Consider the following 26,629-nt stretch of genomic DNA (forward strand, 5'->3'; position numbering starts at 1 on the left):
ATGGTTCTCGATGAGGATAATGAGAAACAGATGATCTTATTAAGAAAAAAACGTGGAGTGGTGAAGGCCTCATTAACACGACTTCGTAATTTTGTAAAGGAATTTGATCACAATGAACAGTCAATCTCTCTCCTCGAGTTTCGTCAAGAAGAATTACCTAATATAAATAAAAAATTTGACGCAGTTCAATGTGAGATTGAGTTAATTACGGAAGAACCAGAGAAGGAAGAAGAAGAACGAGCATTATTTGAAAGGAACTACTTCGAAACAAGATCTCAAATGCAAGAAATCATCAACACCCGGAGCTCTTCAAGTACGGTAGGGCCAAATACATCGTTTGGATCGTCAAGTAATACAAACCGGGTTAGATTGGCACCTATACCTTTGCCCACATTTAACGGTGACATTGAAAACTGGGAGGCCTTTTATGATGTTTTTCGCGCGTTGGTTCACAATGATGAAGGGCTTACGTCAGTACAAAAATTATATTATTTAAGATCCTGTTTGAGTGGTCCAGCTTTAGATATCGTTAGTTCAATCCCGATGGTCGACGGAAATTATGAGGTGTTTACCGAACGGCTGAAGCAGAGATATGACAACAGAAGCCTCGTGATACAGACGCACATAAGAGCGCTTCTTGATGCACCTCGTGTAGATACCGCTACCATAGAAGCGTTACAATTACTACATTCACACATTGGAAGTCATGTAGCTGCGCTTAAGGCCTTAGGCCAACCAATAGAGCAGTGGGACGCATGGCTAGTTACCATTATTCTAAGGTGTCTTGACAAGAATACGGCACATGAGTGGCAGCTTCGACAAGAGGACTCGCAATTACCCAAGTACATAGACATAGAAAGGTTTTTAGCCAGAAGATGTATTGCATTTGAAAATTCAAACTCGGAAATACAGTCACGATCTCATAGTCAACCAATGGCAACAGGCCAACACCAATCAACTAGTAAACAAAGAAAGTCGGAGAAAACTACCAAAATGGCATTTTTAGTCACTGGAAGGGGTCAGACCACAAAATGTCCATGCTGTACCGGGTTGCATAGGATATATGCGTGTGACAAGTTTAAGGACTTGAGTATAAATGATCGTCTAAATATTATACGAGACACTCATTTATGTTTTAATTGTTTGTCCGCGTATCATACAACGAAAACATGCAAGTCAAACGGTTCATGTGGAGAGTGTGGGTTGAAGCATAATACTCTACTACATTTCTCAAAAAGTGTATCCGATGACCAGAAGGTTAGCAATACAAGTGAAGGAGAATCATCTGCAACTGGTGCGTTATCAGCTACCTTATGGTCATCAGGGAACCGTTATGCATTTTTAGCTACAGCACAAGTGATCGTCAAAAATACAAATGGAATGCAGTTCATATGTCGTGCCGTGTTAGACAGCGGCGCTCAAGTGAATTTTATATCTAAAAGGTTACAAAACGTACTTAAACTATCAGGAGAAAGGGTTGCATTGCCAGTGAGTGGAATCGGTGCAAGCAGAACACAATCGACTACAAGGGTAGACATCAAGGTTTGTTCCCGAGTATCACCATTCCAAGCTAACATATCATGTTACGTGTTACCATCAATTGTCAACACATTATCATCAAGTACAAGACCCTCAGACGGCTGGGGAATCAAAGAAAATATACTCTCACAGTTAGCTGACCCTCAGTTCGACCAAGCAGGTACCATCGATATGTTAATGGGTGCAGGAATATTTTTTGAGTTGTTAGAGTCAGAAAGGATTCCGCTTCAAACTGGTAATCTCACATTACAATCCACAAAATTAGGCTGGGTTATGACCGGAGAGTTTAACGTTAATTGCTTAGTGAGTATTGGAGCGTCATTAGAAGACGAATGGCGAACAATGAAAACAGATCAAGGATTGTTCGGTAGGTTATCCAAGGCCAATAAGCGTCATGTAGAAGAACAGGAAACGGTACGACATTTCGAAAAAACTGCCACCAGGAGAGCTGATGGTCGGTTTGTGCTCCGTCTACCTGTAAAACCAGAAGTTAGCCAACTAGGCGATAGCATATCTATGGCCATGTCACGCTTCATTAGCGTTGAAAGAAGATTATCACGAGATGAACAACTACGTACCGAGTATGTAAAATTCATGACACAATATTTAGAAATGGGTCACATGGAGGAAGTAATTGAAAACGAAATTCCAACATCAAGGCAATTTTACTTACCACACCACGCAGTGGTCAAAACGGCCAGTCTAACTACAAAGGTACGAGTAGTTTTCGACGCATCAGCTAAGAGCTCATCAGGACTATCTTTAAACGATGTCCTAATGTGTGGCCCGAGTATCCAAGAAGAATTGTTTTCGATCTTATGTCGGTTTAGAAGTCATCAGTTCGTTATCACTGCGGACGTAGAAAAAATGTTTCGACAGGTAGAGGTTGCAGAAGAAGACCGAAACTTGCAGCGTATCGTCTGGAGGTCAAACCCTAGTGAAGCGTTACGGACTTATAGACTGGGAAGAGTTGCATACGGTACAACTTCTGCTTCATTCATGACCACAAAATGTCTGTCAGTCCTATCAGAAGAATTCAACAGTCAGTTTCCCAATGCAGCTAAGGCAGTACGAACAGATTTCTACATACCTAACCTAACGTTAATATTAACGTTATTCATTGTTGGGGTACGTCATTTCAAATTAAAAAAAAACATAATATGTTGATGAATAAGACTTCAGACAATTGCAAACACATTTATCCACTATACATAAACTAGATGATCAGAAAACTAGAATTTAGAAGTCAATAAATACGTTGATATTAACATTTTCATTGTTGGGGTACATCATTTCAAATTAAAAAAAACACATGAAATGTTGTTGAATAAGACTTCAGGCAATTGCAAATACATTACTCACCTATAGATCGATTAGTTGTACGCAAAACTAGAATTTAGAAGTCAATAATTACGTTAATATTAACGTTATTCATTGTTGGGGTACGTCATTTCAAATTAAAAAAAAACATAATATGTTGATGAATAAGACTTCAGACAATTGCAAACACATTTATCCACTATACATAAACTAGATGATCAGAAAACTAGAATTTTGAAGTCAATAAATACGTTGGTATTAACATTTTCATTGTTGGGGTACATCATTTCAAATTAAAAAAAACACATAAGTTGTTGTTGAATAAGACTTCAGGCAATTGCAAATACATTAGTCACCTATAGATAGATTAGTTGAACCCAAAACTAGAATTTAGAACTCAATAATTACGTTAATATTAACGTTATTCATTGTTGGGGTACGTCATTTCAAATTAAAAAAAAACATTATATGTTGATGAAGATGACTTTAGACAATTGCAAATACATTTATCCACTATAAATTAACTAGATGTTCAAAAAACAAAAATTTAGAAGTCAATAAATACGTTGATATTAACATTTTCATTGTTGGGGTATATCATTTCAAATTAAAAAAAAACATAATTTGTTGACGAATAAGACTTTAGATAATTGCAAATACATTGGTCACCTATAGATAGATTAGTTGTACGCAAACTAGAATTTAGAAGTCAATAAATACGTTGATATTAACATTTTCATTGTTGGGGTACATCATTTCAAATTAAAAAAAAACATAAATTGTTGTTGATTAAGACTTCAGACAATTGCAAATACATTTATCCACTATAAATTAACTAGATGTTCAAAAAACTAGACTTTAGAAGTCAATAAATACGTTGATATTAACATTTTCATTGTTGGGGTACATCATTTCAAATTAAAAAAAAACATAATTTGTTGACGAATAAGACTTCAGACAATTGCAAATACATTGGTCACCTATAGATAGATTAGTTGAACCCAAAACTAGAATTTAGAAGTCAATAAATACGTTGATATTAACATTTTCATTGTTGGGGTACATCATTTCAAATTAAAAAAAAACATAAATTGTTGTTGATTAAGACTTCAGACAATTGCAAATACATTTATCCACTATAAATTAACTAGATGTTCAAAAAACTAGAATTTAGAAGTCAATAAATACGTTGATATTAACATTTTCATTGTTGGGGTACATCATTTCAAATTAAAAAAAAACATAATTTGTTGACGAATAAGACTTCAGACAATTGCAAATACATTACTCACCTATAGATCGATTAGTTGTACGCAAAACTAGAATTTAGAAGTCAATAATTACGTTAATATTAACGTCATTCATTATTGGGGTACGTCATTTCAAATTAAAAAAAAACATAATATGTTGATGAATAAGACTTCAGACAATTGCAAACACATTTATCCACTATACATAAACTAGATGATCAGAAAACTAGAATTTTGAAGTCAATAAATACGTTGATATTAACATTTTCATTGTTGGGGTACATCATTTCAAATTAAAAAAAACACATAAGTTGTTGTTGAATAAGACTTCAGGCAATTGCAAATACATTAGTCACCTATAGATAGATTAGTTGAACCCAAAACTAGAATTTAGAACTCAATAATTACGTTAATATTAACGTTATTCATTGTTGGGGTACGTCATTTCAAATTAAAAAAAAACATAATATGTTGATGAAGAAGACTTCAGACAATTGCAAATACATTTATCCACTATAAATTAACTAGATGTTCAAAAAACTAGAATTTAGAAGTCAATAAATACGTTGATATCAACATTTTCATTGTTGGGGTACATCATTTCAAATTAAAAAAAAACATAATTTGTTGATGAATAAGACTTCAGACAATTGCAAACACATTTATCCACTATACATAAACTAGATGATCAGAAAACTAGAATTTCGAAGTCAATAAATACGTTGGTATTAACATTTTCATTGTTGGGGTACATCATTTCAAATTAAAAAAAACACATAAGTTGTTGTTGAATAAGACTTCAGGCAATTGCAAATACATTAGTCACCTATAGATAGATTAGTTGAACCCAAAACTAGAATTTAGAACTCAATAATTACGTTAATATTAACGTTATTCATTGTTGGGGTACGTCATTTCAAATTAAAAAAAAACATAATATGTTGATGAATAAGACTTCAGACAATTGCAAACACATTTATCCACTATACATAAACTAGATGATCAGAAAACTAGAATTTAGAAGTCAATAAATACGTTGATATTAACATTTTCATTGTTGGGGTACATCATTTCAAATTAAAAAAAACACATGAAATGTTGTTGAATAAGACTTCAGGCAATTGCAAATACATTACTCACCTATAGATCGATTAGTTGTACGCAAAACTAGAATTTAGAAGTCAATAATTACGTTAATATTAACGTTATTCATTGTTGGGGTACGTCATTTCAAATTAAAAAAAAACATAATATGTTGATGAATAAGACTTCAGACAATTGCAAACACATTTATCCACTATACATAAACTAGATGATCAGAAAACTAGAATTTTGAAGTCAATAAATACGTTGGTATTAACATTTTCATTGTTGGGGTACATCATTTCAAATTAAAAAAAACACATAAGTTGTTGTTGAATAAGACTTCAGGCAATTGCAAATACATTAGTCACCTATAGATAGATTAGTTGAACCCAAAACTAGAATTTAGAACTCAATAATTACGTTAATATTAACGTTATTCATTGTTGGGGTACGTCATTTCAAATTAAAAAAAAACATTATATGTTGATGAAGATGACTTTAGACAATTGCAAATACATTTATCCACTATAAATTAACTAGATGTTCAAAAAACAAAAATTTAGAAGTCAATAAATACGTTGATATTAACATTTTCATTGTTGGGGTATATCATTTCAAATTAAAAAAAAACATAATTTGTTGACGAATAAGACTTTAGATAATTGCAAATACATTGGTCACCTATAGATAGATTAGTTGTACGCAAACTAGAATTTAGAAGTCAATAAATACGTTGATATTAACATTTTCATTGTTGGGGTACATCATTTCAAATTAAAAAAAAACATAAATTGTTGTTGATTAAGACTTCAGACAATTGCAAATACATTTATCCACTATAAATTAACTAGATGTTCAAAAAACTAGACTTTAGAAGTCAATAAATACGTTGATATTAACATTTTCATTGTTGGGGTACATCATTTCAAATTAAAAAAAAACATAATTTGTTGACGAATAAGACTTCAGACAATTGCAAATACATTGGTCACCTATAGATAGATTAGTTGAACCCAAAACTAGAATTTAGAAGTCAATAAATACGTTGATATTAACATTTTCATTGTTGGGGTACATCATTTCAAATTAAAAAAAAACATAAATTGTTGTTGATTAAGACTTCAGACAATTGCAAATACATTTATCCACTATAAATTAACTAGATGTTCAAAAAACTAGAATTTAGAAGTCAATAAATACGTTGATATTAACATTTTCATTGTTGGGGTACATCATTTCAAATTAAAAAAAAACATAATTTGTTGACGAATAAGACTTCAGACAATTGCAAATACATTACTCACCTATAGATCGATTAGTTGTACGCAAAACTAGAATTTAGAAGTCAATAATTACGTTAATATTAACGTCATTCATTATTGGGGTACGTCATTTCAAATTAAAAAAAAACATAATATGTTGATGAATAAGACTTCAGACAATTGCAAACACATTTATCCACTATACATAAACTAGATCATCAAAAAACTAGAATTTTGAAGTCAATAAATACGTTGATATTAACATTTTCATTGTTGGGGTACATCATTTCAAATTAAAAAAAACACATAAGTTGTTGTTGAATAAGACTTCAGGCAATTGCAAATACATTAGTCACCTATAGATAGATTAGTTGAACCCAAAACTAGAATTTAGAACTCAATAATTACGTTAATATTAACGTTATTCATTGTTGGGGTACGTCATTTCAAATTAAAAAAAAACATTATATGTTGATGAAGATGACTTTAGACAATTGCAAATACATTTATCCACTATAAATTAACTAGATGTTCAAAAAACAAAAATTTAGAAGTCAATAAATACGTTGATATTAACATTTTCATTGTTGGGGTATATCATTTCAAATTAAAAAAAAACATAATTTGTTGACGAATAAGACTTTAGATAATTGCAAATACATTGGTCACCTATAGATAGATTAGTTGTACGCAAAACTAGAATTTAGAAGTCAATAAATACGTTGATATTAACATTTTCATTGTTGGGGTACATCATTTCAAATTAAAAAAAAACATAAATTGTTGTTGATTAAGACTTCAGACAATTGCAAATACATTTATCCACTATAAATTAACTAGATGTTCAAAAAACTAGACTTTAGAAGTCAATAAATACGTTGATATTAACATTTTCATTGTTGGGGTACATCATTTCAAATTAAAAAAAAACATAATTTGTTGACGAATAAGACTTCAGACAATTGCAAATACATTGGTCACCTATAGATAGATTAGTTGAACCCAAAACTAGAATTTAGAAGTCAATAAATACGTTGATATTAACATTTTCATTGTTGGGGTACATCATTTCAAATTAAAAAAAAACATAAATTGTTGTTGATTAAGACTTCAGACAATTGCAAATACATTTATCCACTATAAATTAACTAGATGTTCAAAAAACTAGAATTTAGAAGTCAATAAATACGTTGATATTAACATTTTCATTGTTGGGGTACATCATTTCAAATTAAAAAAAAACATAATTTGTTGACGAATAAGACTTCAGACAATTGCAAATACATTACTCACCTATAGATCGATTAGTTGTACGCAAAACTAGAATTTAGAAGTCAATAATTACGTTAATATTAACGTCATTCATTGTTGGGGTACGTCATTTCAAATTAAAAAAAAACATAATATGTTGATGAATAAGACTTCAGACAATTGCAAACACATTTATCCACTATACATAAACTAGATGATCAGAAAACTAGAATTTTGAAGTCAATAAATACGTTGATATTAACATTTTCATTGTTGGGGTACATCATTTCAAATTAAAAAAAACACATAAGTTGTTGTTGAATAAGACTTCAGGCAATTGCAAATACATTAGTCACCTATAGATAGATTAGTTGAACCCAAAACTAGAATTTAGAACTCAATAATTACGTTAATATTAACGTTATTCATTGTTGGGGTACGTCATTTCAAATTAAAAAAAAACATAATTTGTTGATGAAGAAGACTTCAGACAATTGCAAATACATTTATCCACTATAAATTACTTAGTTGTTCAAAAAACTAGAATTTAGAAGTCAATAAATACGTTGATATCAACATTTTCATTGTTGGGGTACATCATTTCAAATTAAAAAAAAACATAATTTGTTGATGAATAAGACTTCAGACAATTGCAAACACATTTATCCACTATACATAAACTAGATGATCAGAAAACTAGAATTTAGAAGTCAATAAATACGTTGATATTAACATTTTCATTGTTGGGGTACATCATTTCAAATTAAAAAAAACACATGAAATGTTGTTGAATAAGACTTCAGGCAATTGCAAATACATTACTCACCTATAGATCGATTAGTTGTACGCAAAACTAGAATTTAGAAGTCAATAATTACGTTAATATTAACGTTATTCATTGTTGGGGTACATCATTTCAAATTAAAAAAAAAACATAAATTGTTGTTGATTAAGACTTCAGACAATTGAAAATACATTTATCCACTATAAATTAACTAGATGTTCAAAAATCTAGAATTTAGAAGTCAATAAATACGTTGATATTAACATTTTCATTGTTGGGGTATATCATTTCAAATTAAAAAAAAACATAATTTGTTGACGAATAAGACGTCAGACAATTTCAGATACATTGGTCACCTATAGATAGATTAGTTGAACCCAAAACTAGAATTTAGAACTCAATAATTACGTTAATATTAACGTAATTCATTGTTGGGGTACGTCATTTCAAATTAAAAAAAAACATAATATGTTGATGAATAAGACTGCAGACAATTGCAAACACATTTATCCACTATACATAAACTAGATGATCAGAAAACTATAATTTTGAAGTCAATAAATACGTTGGTATTAACATTTTCATTGTTGGGGTACATCATTTCAAATTAAAAAAAACACATATGTTGTTGTTGAATAAGACTTCAGGCAATTGCAAATACATTAGTCACCTATAGATAGATTAGTTGAACCCAAAACTAGAATTTAGAACTCAATAATTACGTTAATATTAACGTTATTCATTGTTGGGGTACGTCATTTCAAATTAAAAAAAAACATTATATGTTGATGAAGAAGACTTCAGACAATTGCAAATACATTTATCCACTATAAATTAACTAGATGTTCAAAAAACTAGAATTTAGAAGTCAATAAATACGTTGATATTAACATTTTCATTGTTGGGGTATATCATTTCAAATTAAAAAAAAACATAATTTGTTGACGAATAAGACTTTAGATAATTGCAAATACATTGGTCACCTATAGATAGATTAGTTGTACGCAAAACTAGAATTTAGAAGTCAATAAATACGTTGATATTAACATTTTCATTGTTGGGGTACATCATTTCAAATTAAAAAAAAACATAAATTGTTGTTGATTAAGACTTCAGACAATTGCAAATACATTTATCCACTATAAATTAACTAGATGTTCAAAAAACTAGAATTTAGAAGTCAATAAATACGTTGATATTAACATTTTCATTGTTGGGGTACATCATTTCAAATTAAAAAAAAACATAATTTGTTGACGAATAAGACTTCAGACAATTGCAAATACATTACTCACCTATAGATCGATTAGTTATACGCAAAACTAGAATTTAGAAGTCAATAATTACGTTAATATTAACGTCATTCATTGTTGGGGTACGTCATTTCAAATTAAAAAAAAACATAATATGTTGATGTATAAGACTTCAGACAATTGCAAACACATTTATCCACTATACATAAACTAGATGATCAGAAAACTAGAATTTTGAAGTCAATAAATACGTTGATATTAACATTTTCATTGTTGGGGTACATCATTTCAAATTAAAAAAAAACATAATTTGTTGACGAATAAGACTTCAGACAATTGCAAATACATTACTCACCTATAGATCGATTAGTTGTACGCAAAACTAGAATTTAGAAGTCAATAATTACGTTAATATTAACGTCATTCATTGTTGGGGTACGTCATTTCAAATTAAAAAAAAACATAATATGTCGATGAATAAGACTTCAGACAATTGCAAACACATTTATCCACTATACATAAACTAGATGATCAGAAAACTAGAATTTTGAAGTCAATAAATACGTTGATATTAACATTTTCATTGTTGGGGTACATCATTTCAAATTAAAAAAAACACATAAGTTGTTGTTGAATAAGACTTCAGGCAATTGCAAATACATTAGTCACCTATAGATAGATTAGTTGAACCCAAAACTAGAATTTAGAACTCAATAATTACGTTAATATTAACGTTATTCATTGTTGGGGTACGTCATTTCAAATTAAAAAAAAACATAATTTGTTGATGAAGAAGACTTCAGACAATTGCAAATACATTTATCCACTATAAATTACTTAGTTGTTCAAAAAACTAGAATTTAGAAGTCAATAAATACGTTGATATCAACATTTTCATTGTTGGGGTACATCATTTCAAATTAAAAAAAAACATAATTTGTTGATGAATAAGACTTCAGACAATTGCAAACACATTTATCCACTATACATAAACTAGATGATCAGAAAACTAGAATTTAGAAGTCAATAAATACGTTGATATTAACATTTTCATTGTTGGGGTACATCATTTCAAATTAAAAAAAACACATGAAATGTTGTTGAATAAGACTTCAGGCAATTGCAAATACATTACTCACCTATAGATCGATTAGTTGTACGCAAAACTAGAATTTAGAAGTCAATAATTACGTTAATATTAACGTTATTCATTGTTGGGGTACATCATTTCAAATTAAAAAAAAAACATAAATTGTTGTTGATTAAGACTTCAGACAATTGAAAATACATTTATCCACTATAAATTAACTAGATGTTCAAAAATCTAGAATTTAGAAGTCAATAAATACGTTGATATTAACATTTTCATTGTTGGGGTATATCATTTCAAATTAAAAAAAAACATAATTTGTTGACGAATAAGACGTCAGACAATTTCAGATACATTGGTCACCTATAGATAGATTAGTTGAACCCAAAACTAGAATTTAGAACTCAATAATTACGTTAATATTAACGTAATTCATTGTTGGGGTACGTCATTTCAAATTAAAAAAAAACATAATATGTTGATGAATAAGACTGCAGACAATTGCAAACACATTTATCCACTATACATAAACTAGATGATCAGAAAACTATAATTTTGAAGTCAATAAATACGTTGGTATTAACATTTTCATTGTTGGGGTACATCATTTCAAATTAAAAAAAACACATATGTTGTTGTTGAATAAGACTTCAGGCAATTGCAAATACATTAGTCACCTATAGATAGATTAGTTGAACCCAAAACTAGAATTTAGAACTCAATAATTACGTTAATATTAACGTTATTCATTGTTGGGGTACGTCATTTCAAATTAAAAAAAAACATTATATGTTGATGAAGAAGACTTCAGACAATTGCAAATACATTTATCCACTATAAATTAACTAGATGTTCAAAAAACTAGAATTTAGAAGTCAATAAATACGTTGATATTAACATTTTCATTGTTGGGGTATATCATTTCAAATTAAAAAAAAACATAATTTGTTGACGAATAAGACTTTAGATAATTGCAAATACATTGGTCACCTATAGATAGATTAGTTGTACGCAAAACTAGAATTTAGAAGTCAATAAATACGTTGATATTAACATTTTCATTGTTGGGGTACATCATTTCAAATTAAAAAAAAACATAAATTGTTGTTGATTAAGACTTCAGACAATTGCAAATACATTTATCCACTATAAATTAACTAGATGTTCAAAAAACTAGAATTTAGAAGTCAATAAATACGTTGATATTAACATTTTCATTGTTGGGGTACATCATTTCAAATTAAAAAAAAACATAATTTGTTGACGAATAAGACTTCAGACAATTGCAAATACATTACTCACCTATAGATCGATTAGTTATACGCAAAACTAGAATTTAGAAGTCAATAATTACGTTAATATTAACGTCATTCATTGTTGGGGTACGTCATTTCAAATTAAAAAAAAACATAATATGTTGATGTATAAGACTTCAGACAATTGCAAACACATTTATCCACTATACATAAACTAGATGATCAGAAAACTAGAATTTTGAAGTCAATAAATACGTTGATATTAACATTTTCATTGTTGGGGTACATCATTTCAAATTAAAAAAAAACATAATTTGTTGACGAATAAGACTTCAGACAATTGCAAATACATTACTCACCTATAGATCGATTAGTTGTACGCAAAACTAGAATTTAGAAGTCAATAATTACGTTAATATTAACGTCATTCATTGTTGGGGTACGTCATTTCAAATTAAAAAAAAACATAATATGTCGATGAATAAGACTTCAGACAATTGCAAACACATTTATCCACTATACATAAACTAGATGATCAGAAAACTAGAATTTTGAAGTCAATAAATACGTTGATATTAACATTTTCATTGTTGGGGTACATCATTTCAAATTAAAAAAAACACATAAGTTGTTGTTGAATAAGACTTCAGGCAATTGCAAATACATTAGTCACCTATAGATAGATTAGTTGAACCCAAAACTAGAATTTAGAACTCAATAATTACGTTAATATTAACGTTATTCATTGTTGGGGTACGTCATTTCAAATTAAAAAAAAACATAATTTGTTGATGAAGAAGACTTCAGACAATTGCAAATACATTTATCCACTATAAATTACTTAGTTGTTCAAAAAACTAGAATTTAGAAGTCAATAAATACGTTGATATCAACATTTTCATTGTTGGGGTACATCATTTCAAATTAAAAAAAAACATAATTTGTTGATGAATAAGACTTCAGACAATTGCAAACACATTTATCCACTATACATAAACTAGATGATCAGAAAACTAGAATTTAGAAGTCAATAAATACGTTGATATTAACATTTTCATTGTTGGGGTACATCATTTCAAATTAAAAAAAACACATGGAATGTTGTTGAATAAGACTTCAGGCAATTGCAAATACATTAGTCACCTATAGATAGATTAGTTGAACCCAAAACTAGAATTTAGAACTCAATAATTACGTTAATATTAACGTTATTCATTGTTGGGGTACGTCATTTCAAATTAAAAAAAAACATTATATGTTGATGAAGATGACTTTAGACAATTGCAAATACATTTATCCACTATAAATTAACTAGATGTTCAAAAAACAAAAATTTAGAAGTCAATAAATACGTTGATATTAACATTTTCATTGTTGGGGTATATCATTTCAAATTAAAAAAAAACATAATTTGTTGACGAATAAGACTTAAGATAATTGCAAATACATTGGTCACCTATAGATAGATTAGTTGTACGCAAAACTAGAATTTAGAAGTCAATAAATACGTTGATATTAACATTTTCATTGTTGGGGTACATCATTTCAAATTAAAAAAAAACATAAATTGTTGTTGATTAAGACTTCAGACAATTGCAAATACATTTATCCACTATAAATTACTTAGTTGTTCAAAAAACTAGAATTTAGAAGTCAATAAATACGTTGATATCAACATTTTCATTGTTGGGGTACATCATTTCAAATTAAAAAAAAACATAATTTGTTGATGAATAAGACTTCAGACAATTGCAAACACATTTATCCACTATACATAAACTAGATGATCAGAAAACTAGAATTTAGAAGTCAATAAATACGTTGATATTAACATTTTCATTGTTGGGGTACATCATTTCAAATTAAAAAAAACACATGAAATGTTGTTGAATAAGACTTCAGGCAATTGCAAATACATTAGTCACCTATAGATAGATTAGTTGAACCCAAAACTAGAATTTAGAACTCAATAATTACGTTAATATTAACGTTATTCATTGTTGGGGTACGTCATTTCAAATTAAAAAAAAACATTATATGTTGATGAAGAAGACTTCAGACAATTGCAAATACATTTATCCACTATAAATTAACTAGATGTTCAAAAAACTAGAATTTAGAAGTCAATAAATACGTTGATATTAACATTTTCATTGTTGGGGTATATCATTTCAAATTAAAAAAAAACATAATTTGTTGACGAATAAGACTTTAGATAATTGCAAATACATTGGTCACCTATAGATAGATTAGTTGTACGCAAAACTAGAATTTAGAAGTCAATAAATACGTTGATATTAACATTTTCATTGTTGGGGTACATCATTTCAAATTAAAAAAAAACATAAATTGTTGTTGATTAAGACTTCAGACAATTGCAAATACATTTATCCACTATAAATTAACTAGATGTTCAAAAAACTAGAATTTAGAAGTCAATAAATACGTTGATATTAACATTTTCATTGTTGGGGTACATCATTTCAAATTAAAAAAAAACATAATTTGTTGACGAATAAGACTTCAGACAATTGCAAATACATTACTCACCTATAGATCGATTAGTTATACGCAAAACTAGAATTTAGAAGTCAATAATTACGTTAATATTAACGTCATTCATTGTTGGGGTACGTCATTTCAAATTAAAAAAAAACATAATATGTTGATGAATAAGACTTCAGACAATTGCAAACACATTTATCCACTATACATAAACTAGATGATCAGAAAACTAGAATTTTGAAGTCAATAAATACGTTGATATTAACATTTTCATTGTTGGGGTACATCATTTCAAATTAAAAAAAAACATAATTTGTTGACGAATAAGACTTCAGACAATTGCAAATACATTACTCACCTATAGATCGATTAGTTGTACGCAAAACTAGAATTTAGAAGTCAATAATTACGTTAATATTAACGTCATTCATTGTTGGGGTACGTCATTTCAAATTAAAAAAAAACATAATATGTTGATGAATAAGACTTCAGACAATTGCAAACACATTTATCCACTATACATAAACTAGATGATCAGAAAACTAGAATTTTGAAGTCAATAAATACGTTGATATTAACATTTTCATTGTTGGGGTACATCATTTCAAATTAAAAAAAACACATAAGTTGTTGTTGAATAAGACTTCAGGCAATTGCAAATACATTAGTCACCTATAGATAGATTAGTTGAACCCAAAACTAGAATTTAGAACTCAATAATTACGTTAATATTAACGTTATTCATTGTTGGGGTACGTCATTTCAAATTAAAAAAAAACATAATTTGTTGATGAAGAAGACTTCAGACAATTGCAAATACATTTATCCACTATAAATTACTTAGTTGTTCAAAAAACTAGAATTTAGAAGTCAATAAATACGTTGATATCAACATTTTCATTGTTGGGGTACATCATTTCAAATTAAAAAAAAACATAATTTGTTGATGAATAAGACTTCAGACAATTGCAAACACATTTATCCACTATACATAAACTAGATGATCAGAAAACTAGAATTTAGAAGTCAATAAATACGTTGATATTAACATTTTCATTGTTGGGGTACATCATTTCAAATTAAAAAAAACACATGAAATGTTGTTGAATAAGACTTCAGGCAATTGCAAATACATTAGTCACCTATAGATAGATTAGTTGAACCCAAAACTAGAATTTAGAACTCAATAATTACGTTAATATTAACGTTATTCATTGTTGGGGTACGTCATTTCAAATTAAAAAAAAACATTATATGTTGATGAAGATGACTTTAGACAATTGCAAATACATTTATCCACTATAAATTAACTAGATGTTCAAAAAACAAAAATTTAGAAGTCAATAAATACGTTGATATTAACATTTTCATTGTTGGGGTATATCATTTCAAATTAAAAAAAAACATAATTTGTTGACGAATAAGACTTTAGATAATTGCAAATACATTGGTCACCTATAGATAGATTAGTTGTACGCAAAACTAGAATTTAGAAGTCAATAAATACGTTGATATTAACATTTTCATTGTTGGGGTACATCATTTCAAATTAAAAAAAAACATAAATTGTTGTTGATTAAGACTTCAGACAATTGCAAATACATTTATCCACTATAAATTAACTAGATGTTCAAAAAACTAGACTTTAGAAGTCAATAAATACGTTGATATTAACATTTTCATTGTTGGGGTACATCATTTCAAATTAAAAAAAAACATAAATTGTTGTTGATTAAGACTTCAGACAATTGCAAATACATTTATCCACTATAAATTAACTAGATGTTCAAAAAACTAGAATTTAGAAGTCAATAAATACGTTGATATTAACATTTTCATTGTTGGGGTACATCATTTCAAATTAAAAAAAAACATAATTTGTTGACGAATAAGACTTCAGACAATTGCAAATACATTACTCACCTATAGATCGATTAGTTGTACGCAAAACTAGAATTTAGAAGTCAATAATTACGTTAATATTAACGTCATTCATTGTTGGGGTACGTCATTTCAAATTAAAAAAAAACATAATATGTTGATGAATAAGACTTCAGACAATTGCAAATACATTTATCCACTATAAATTACTTAGTTGTTCAAAAAACTAGAATTTAGAAGTCAATAAATACGTTGATATCAACATTTTCATTGTTGGGGTACATCATTTCAAATTAAAAAAAAACATAATTTGTTGATGAATAAGACTTCAGACAATTGCAAACACATTTATCCACTATACATAAACTAGATGATCAGAAAACTAGAATTTAGAAGTCAATAAATACGTTGATATTAACATTTTCATTGTTGGGGTACATCATTTCAAATTAAAAAAAACACATGAAATGTTGTTGAATAAGACTTCAGGCAATTGCAAATACATTACTCACCTATAGATCGATTAGTTGTACGCAAAACTAGAATTTAGAAGTCAATAATTACGTTAATATTAACGTTATTCATTGTTGGGGTACATCATTTCAAATTAAAAAAAAAACATAAATTGTTGTTGATTAAGACTTCAGACAATTGAAAATACATTTATCCACTATAAATTAACTAGATGTTCAAAAATCTAGAATTTAGAAGTCAATAAATACGTTGATATTAACATTTTCATTGTTGGGGTATATCATTTCAAATTAAAAAAAAACATAATTTGTTGACGAATAAGACGTCAGACAATTTCAGATACATTGGTCACCTATAGATAGATTAGTTGAACCCAAAACTAGAATTTAGAACTCAATAATTACGTTAATATTAACGTAATTCATTGTTGGGGTACGTCATTTCAAATTAAAAAAAAACATAATATGTTGATGAATAAGACTGCAGACAATTGCAAACACATTTATCCACTATACATAAACTAGATGATCAGAAAACTAGAATTTTGAAGTCAATAAATACGTTGGTATTAACATTTTCATTGTTGGGGTACATCATTTCAAATTAAAAAAAACACATATGTTGTTGTTGAATAAGACTTCAGGCAATTGCAAATACATTAGTCACCTATAGATAGATTAGTTGAACCCAAAACTAGAATTTAGAACTCAATAATTACGTTAATATTAACGTTATTCATTGTTGGGGTACGTCATTTCAAATTAAAAAAAAACATTATATGTTGATGAAGAAGACTTCAGACAATTGCAAATACATTTATCCACTATAAATTAACTAGATGTTCAAAAAACTAGAATTTAGAAGTCAATAAATACGTTGATATTAACATTTTCATTGTTGGGGTATATCATTTCAAATTAAAAAAAAACATAATTTGTTGACGAATAAGACTTTAGATAATTGCAAATACATTGGTCACCTATAGATAGATTAGTTGTACGCAAAACTAGAATTTAGAAGTCAATAAATACGTTGATATTAACATTTTCATTGTTGGGGTATATCATTTCAAATTAAAAAAAAACATAATATGTTGATGAATAAGACTTCAGACAATTGCAAACACATTTATCCACTATACATAAACTAGATGATCAGAAAACTAGAATTTTGAAGTCAATAAATACGTTGATATTAACATTTTCATTGTTGGGGTACATCATTTCAAATTAAAAAAAACACATAAGTTGTTGTTGAATAAGACTTCAGGCAATTGCAAATACATTAGTCACCTATAGATAGATTAGTTGAACCCAAAACTAGAATTTAGAACTCAATAATTACGTTAATATTAACGTCATTCATTGTTGGGGTACGTCATTTCAAATTAAAAAAAAACATAATATGTTGATGAATAAGACTTCAGACAATTGCAAACACATTTATCCACTATACATAAACTAGATGATCAGAAAACTAGAATTTTGAAGTCAATAAATACGTTGATATTAACATTTTCATTGTTGGGGTACATCATTTCAAATTAAAAAAAACACATAAGTTGTTGTTGAATAAGACTTCAGGCAATTGCAAATACATTAGTCACCTATAGATAGATTAGTTGAACCCAAAACTAGAATTTAGAACTCAATAATTACGTTAATATTAACGTTATTCATTGTTGGGGTACGTCATTTCAAATTAAAAAAAAACATAATATGTTGATGAAGAAGACTTCAGACAATTGCAAATACATTTATCCACTATAAATTAACTAGATGTTCAAAAAACTAGAATTTAGAAGTCAATAAATACGTTGATATCAACATTTTCATTGTTGGGGAACATCATTTCAAATTAAAAAAAAACATAATTTGTTGATGAATAAGACTTCAGACAATTGCAAACACATTTATCCACTATACATAAACTAGATGATCAGAAAACTAGAATTTAGAAGTCAATAAATACGTTGATATTAACATTTTCATTGTTGGGGTATATCATTTCAAATTAAAAAAAACACATGAAATGTTGTTGAATAAGACTTCAGGCAATTGCAAATACATTACTCACCTATGGATCGATTAGTTGTACGCAAAACTAGAATTTAGAAGTCAATAATTACGTTAATATTAACGTTATTCATTGTTGGGGTACATCATTTCAAATTAAAAAAAAAACATAAATTGTTGTTGATTAAGACTTCAGACAATTGAAAATACATTTATCCACTATAAATTAACTAGATGTTCAAAAATCTAGAATTTAGAAGTTAATAAATACGTTGATATTAACATTTTCATTGTTGGGGTATATCATTTCAAATTAAAAAAAAACATAATTTGTTGACGAATAAGACGTCAGACAATTTCAAATACATTGGTCACCTATAGATAGATTAGTTGAACCCAAAACTAGAATTTAGAACTCAATAATTACGTTAATATTAACGTAATTCATTGTTGGGGTACGTCATTTCAAATTAAAAAAAAACATAATATGTTGATGAATAAGACTGCAGACAATTGCAAACACATTTATCCACTATACATAAACTAGATGATCAGAAAACTAGAATTTTGAAGTCAATAAATACGTTGGTATTAACATTTTCATTGTTGGGGTACATCATTTCAAATTAAAAAAAAACATTATATGTTGATGAAGAAGACTTCAGACAATTGCAAATACATTTATCCACTATAAATTAACTAGATGTTCAAAAAACTAGAATTTAGAAGTCAATAAATACGTTGATATTAACATTTTCATTGTTGGGGTATATCATTTCAAATTAAAAAAAAACATAATTTGTTGACGAATAAGACTTTAGATAATTGCAAATACATTGGTCACCTATAGATAGATTAGTTGTACGCAAAACTAGAATTTAGAAGTCAATAAATACGTTGATATTAACATTTTCATTGTTGGGGTACATCATTTCAAATTAAAAAAAAACATAAATTGTTGTTGATTAAGACTTCAGACAATTGCAAATACATTTATCCACTATAAATTAACTAGATGTTCAAAAAACTAGAATTTAGAAGTCAATAAATACGTTGATATTAACATTTTCATTGTTGGGGTACATCATTTCAAATTAAAAAAAAACATAATTTGTTGACGAATAAGACTTCAGACAATTGCAAATACATTACTCACCTATAGATCGATTAGTTGTACGCAAAACTAGAATTTAGAAGTCAATAATTACGTTAATATTAACGTCATTCATTGTTGGGGTACGTCATTTCAAATTAAAAAAAAACATAATATGTTGATGAATAAGACTTCAGACAATTGCAAACACATTTATCCACTATAAATTAACTAGATGTTCAAAAAACAAGAATTTAGAAGTCAATAAATACGTTGATATCAACATTTTCATTGTTGGGGTACATCATTTCAAATTAAAAAAAAACATAATTTGTTGATGAATAAGACTTCAGACAATTGCAAACACATTTATCCACTATACATAAACTAGATGATCAGAAAACTAGAATTTTGAAGTCAATAAATACGTTGGTATTAACATTTTCATTGTTGGGGTACATCATTTCAAATTAAAAAAAACACATAAGTTGTTGTTGAATAAGACTTCAGGCAATTGCAAATACATTAGTCACCTATAGATAGATTAGTTGAACCCAAAACTAGAATTTAGAACTCAATAATTACGTTAATATTAACGTTATTCATTGTTGGGGTACGTCATTTCAAATTAAAAAAAAACATAATATGTTGATGAATAAGACTTCAGACAATTGCAAACACATTTATCCACTATACATAAACTAGATGATCAGAAAACTAGAATTTAGAAGTCAATAAATACGTTGATATTAACATTTTCATTGTTGGGGTACATCATTTCAAATTCAAAAAAAACATTATATGTTGATGAAGAAGACTTCAGACAATTGCAAATACATTTATCCACTATAAATTAACTAGATGTTCAAAAAACTAGAATTTAGAAGTCAATAAATACGTTGATATTAACATTTTCATTGTTGGGGTATATCATTTCAAATTAAAAAAAAACATAATTTGTTGACGAATAAGACTTTAGATAATTGCAAATACATTGGTCACCTATAGATAGATTAGTTGTACGCAAAACTAGAATTTAGAAGTCAATAAATACGTTGATATTAACATTTTCATTGTTGGGGTACATCATTTCAAATTAAAAAAAAACATAAATTGTTGTTGATTAAGACTTCAGACAATTGCAAATACATTTATCCACTATAAATTAACTAGATGTTCAAAAAACTAGAATTTAGAAGTCAATAAATACGTTGATATTAACATTTTCATTGTTGGGGTACATCATTTCAAATTAAAAAAAAACATAATTTGTTGACGAATAAGACTTCAGACAATTGCAAATACATTACTCACCTATAGATCGATTAGTTGTACGCAAAACTAGAATTTAGAAGTCAATAATTACGTTAATATTAACGTCATTCATTGTTGGGGTACGTCATTTCAAATTAAAAAAAAACATAATATGTTGATGAATAAGACTTCAGACAATTGCAAACACATTTATCCACTATAAATTAACTAGATGTTCAAAAAACAAGAATTTAGAAGTCAATAAATACGTTGATATCAACATTTTCATTGTTGGGGTACATCATTTCAAATTAAAAAAAAACATAATTTGTTGATGAATAAGACTTCAGACAATTGCAAACACATTTATCCACTATACATAAACTAGATGATCAGAAAACTAGAATTTTGAAGTCAATAAATACGTTGGTATTAACATTTTCATTGTTGGGGTACATCATTTCAAATTAAAAAAAACACATAAGTTGTTGTTGAATAAGACTTCAGGCAATTGCAAATACATTAGTCACCTATAGATAGATTAGTTGAACCCAAAACTAGAATTTAGAACTCAATAATTACGTTAATATTAACGTTATTCATTGTTGGGGTACGTCATTTCAAATTAAAAAAAAACATAATATGTTGATGAATAAGACTTCAGACAATTGCAAACACATTTATCCACTATACATAAACTAGATGATCAGAAAACTAGAATTTAGAAGTCAATAAATACGTTGATATTAACATTTTCATTGTTGGGGTACATTATTTCAAATTAAAAAAAACACATGAAATGTTGTTGAATAAGACTTCAGGCAATTGCAAATACATTACTCACCTATAGATCGATTAGTTGTACGCAAAACTAGAATTTAGAAGTCAATAATTACGTTAATATTAACGTTATTCATTGTTGGGGTACGTCATTTCAAATTAAAAAAAAACATAATATGTTGATGAATAAGACTTCAGACAATTGCAAACACATTTATCCACTATACATAAACTAGATGATCAGAAAACTAGAATTTTGAAGTCAATAAATACGTTGGTATTAACATTTTCATTGTTGGGGTACATCATTTCAAATTAAAAAAAACACATAAGTTGTTGTTGAATAAGACTTCAGGCAATTGCAAATACATTAGTCACCTATAGATAGATTAGTTGAACCCAAAACTAGAATTTAGAACTCAATAATTACGTTAATATTAACGTTATTCATTGTTGGGGTACGTCATTTCAAATTAAAAAAAAACATTATATGTTGATGAAGATGACTTTAGACAATTGCAAATACATTTATCCACTATAAATTAACTAGATGTTCAAAAAACTAGACTTTAGAAGTCAATAAATACGTTGATATTAACATTTTCATTGTTGGGGTACATCATTTCAAATTAAAAAAAAACACATGAAATGTTGTTGAATAAGACTTCAGGCAATTGCAAATACATTACTCACCTATAGATCGATTAGTTGTACGCAAAACTAGAATTTAGAAGTCAATAAATACGTTGATATTAACATTTTCATTGTTGGGGTATATCATTTCAAATTAAAAAAAAACATAATTTGTTGACGAATAAGACTTTAGATAATTGCAAATACATTGGTCACCTATAGATAGATTAGTTGTACGCAAAACTAGAATTTAGAAGTCAATAAATACGTTGATATTAACTTTTTCATTGTTGGGGTACATCATTTCAAATTAAAAAAAATATAATATGTTGATGAATAAGACTTCAGACAATTGCAAACACATTTATCCACTATACATAAACTAGATGATCAGAAAACTAGAATTTTGAAGTCAATAAATACGTTGGTATTAACATTTTCATTGTTGGGGTACATCATTTCAAATTAAAAAAAACACATAAGTTGTTGTTGAATAAGACTTCAGGCAATTGCAAATACATTAGTCACCTATAGATAGATTAGTTGAACCCAAAACTAGAATTTGGAAGTCAATAATTACGTTAATATTAACGTTATTCATTGTTGGGGTACGTCATTTCAAATTAAAAAAAAACATAATATGTTGATGAAGAAGACTTCAGACAATTGCAAATACATTTATCCACTATAAATTAACTAGATGTTCAAAAAACTAGAATTTAGAAGTCAATAAATACGTTGATATCAACATTTTCATTGTTGGGGTACATCATTTCAAATTAAAAAAAAACATTATATGTTGATGAAGATGACTTTAGACAATTGCAAATACATTTATCCACTATAAATTAACTAGATGTTCAAAAAACAAGAATTTAGAAGTCAATAAATACGTTGATATTAACATTTTCATTGTTGGGGTATATGATTTCAAATTAAAAAAAAACATAATTTGTTGACGAATAAGACTTTAGATAATTGAAAATACATTGGTCACCTATAGATAGATTAGTTGTACGCAAAACTAGAATTTAGAAGTCAATAAATACGTTGATATTAACATTTTCATTGTTGGGGTACATCATTTCAAATTAAAAAAAAACATAAATTGTTGTTGATTAAGACTTCAGACAATTGCAAATACATTTATCCACTATAAATTAACTAGATGTTCAAAAAACTAGACTTTAGAAGTCAATAAATACGTTGATATTAACATTTTCATTGTTGGGGTACATCATTTCAAATTAAAAAAAAACATAATTTGTTGACGAATAAGACTTCAGACAATTGCAAATACATTGGTCACCTATAGATAGATTAGTTGAACCCAAAACTAGAATTTAGAAGTCAATAAATACGTTAATATTAACGTTATTCATTGTTGGGGTACATCATTTCAAATTAAAAAAAAAACATAAATTGTTGTTGATTAAGACTTCAGACAATTGAAAATACATTTATCCACTATAAATTAACTAGATGTTCAAAAATCTAGAATTTAGAAGTCAATAAATACGTTGATATTAACATTTTCATTGTTGGGGTATATCATTTCAAATTAAAAAAAAACATAAATTGTTGTTGATTAAGACTTCAGACAATTGCAAATACATTTATCCACTATAAATTAACTAGATGTTCAAAAAACTAGAATTTAGAAGTCAATAAATACGTTGATATTAACATTTTCATTGTTGGGGTACATCATTTCAAATAAAAAAAAAACATAATTTGTTGACGAATAAGACTTCAGACAATTGCAAATACATTACTCACCTATAGATCGATTAGTTGTACGCAAAACTAGAATTTAGAAGTCAATAATTACGTTAATATTAACGTCATTCATTGTTGGGGTACGTCATTTCAAATTAAAAAAAAACATAATATGTTGATGAATAAGACTTCAGACAATTGCAAACACATTTATCCACTATACATAAACTAGATGATCAGAAAACTAGAATTTTGAAGTCAATAAATACGTTGATATTAACATTTTCATTGTTGGGGTACATCATTTCAAATTAAAAAAAAACATAATTTGTTGATGAATAAGACTTCAGACAATTGCAAACACATTTATCCACTATACATAAACTAGATGATCAGAAAACTAGAATTTTGAAGTCAATAAATACGTTGGTATTAACATTTTCATTGTTGGGGTACATCATTTCAAATTAAAAAAAACACATAAGTTGTTGTTGAATAAGACTTCAGGCAATTGCAAATACATTAGTCACCTATAGATAGATTAGTTGAACCCAAAACTAGAATTTAGAACTCAATAATTACGTTAATATTAACGTTATTCATTGTTGGGGTACGTCATTTCAAATTAAAAAAAAACATTATATGTTGATGAAGAAGACTTCAGACAATTGCAAATACATTTATCCACTATAAATTAACTAGATGTTCAAAAAACTAGAATTTAGAAGTCAATAAATACGTTGATATTAACATTTTCATTGTTGGGGTAAATCATTTCAAATTAAAAAAAAACATAATTTGTTGACGAATAAGACTTTAGATAATTGCAAATACATTGGTCACCTATAGATAGATTAGTTGTACGCAAAACTAGAATTTAGAAGTCAATAAATACGTTGATATTAACATTTTCATTGTTGGGGTACATCATTTCAAATTAAAAAAAAACATAAATTGTTGTTGATTAAGACTTCAGACAATTGCAAATACATTTATCCACTATAAATTAACTAGATGTTCAAAAAACTAGAATTTAGAAGTCAATAAATACGTTGATATTAACATTTTGATTGTTGGGGTACATCATTTCAAATTAAAAAAAAACATAATTTGTTGACGAATAAGACTTCAGACAATTGCAAATACATTTATCCACTATACATAAACTAGATGATCAGAAAACTAGAATTTAGAAGTCAATAAATACGTTGATATTAACATTTTCATTGTTGGGGTACATCATTTCAAATTAAAAAAAACACATGAAATGTTGTTGAATAAGACTTCAGGCAATTGCAAATACATTACTCACCTATGGATCGATTAGTTGTACGCAAAACTAGAATTTAGAAGTCAATAATTACGTTAATATTAACGTTATTCATTGTTGGGGTACATCATTTCAAATTAAAAAAAAAACATAAATTGTTGTTGATTAAGACTTCAGACAATTGAAAATACATTTATCCACTATAAATTAACTAGATGTTGATGCGGGCCTAGTGAAGGCCGCGTGGGTGCGGTGATGTTGAGGTAGAGGTTTCACACGACAAAACAAATAAAGAAAAACACAAGTTTTGCGATGTGAGGGTTAAATTTATTTCGCGGATGAACAAACAAGAAATCCGTTTGTGGCCCTGTCGGTCACTGAACAAAAAAAACAAATCAAACGGAAAAAAAAAAAAAAAAGAAACAGAGACGATCGGCCGGGGACGTGTGTGTCAGTCTCGTGCGGGTCGTCGGTAAAAAAACTAGTGACTTTATAATCCGGTTCACCCAACGGCCGGCCGACGGTTCACAGCGCGGGTGTCGCGCGCTGGCGTCGTCCGTCGTCGATTGGCGGTTTGTTTGAGAAGCGTAGCGCGGCTTTCCGCGTAAAAGGCTATTTGAATTCAAACAGCTATTACGCGGGACCGCGTCATACTCCCCCCCCAAACCGCCAACGGCGGTGGTGTTCCGGCCGTTGCCGGTGTCGTCAAAGGGTGTGTGTGAAGGGTGGTTGTGGTAGACACCTGTCCGTGGGTACGCTTTTCCAGCTGTGTTCAGCGGGCGTGGCCCTGGTGGTGTCTAGGCACGTTGGGGGGACGTGGGGGGACTGAAGTACATGAGGCTGACCTCCATGTCTTCAGTTCCAGCCGTGCCTGCGTCCGTCTCACCTAACAGGTCCGCCTCCTCTTCCGGGGA

At 28.4% G+C, this 26,629-nt stretch overlaps 1 protein-coding gene across 1 annotated transcript; it reads left to right on the top strand.

Annotated features, from left to right (window-relative positions):
• On the top strand, nt 1–25,948 carry LOC132933340 (uncharacterized). The gene is made up of 2 exons (XM_060999640.1): nt 1–2,607; nt 25,931–25,948. The coding sequence occupies exons 1-2, from the start codon at nt 1–3 to the stop codon at nt 25,946–25,948; spliced, it is 2,625 nt and encodes an 874-aa protein (XP_060855623.1).
• The last annotated feature ends 681 nt before the right edge of the window (nt 25,949–26,629 follow it).

Source organism: Metopolophium dirhodum, chromosome 1 (genome assembly GCF_019925205.1).
Source record: "Metopolophium dirhodum isolate CAU chromosome 1, ASM1992520v1, whole genome shotgun sequence".
Classification (NCBI taxonomy): domain Eukaryota; kingdom Metazoa; phylum Arthropoda; class Insecta; order Hemiptera; family Aphididae; genus Metopolophium; species Metopolophium dirhodum.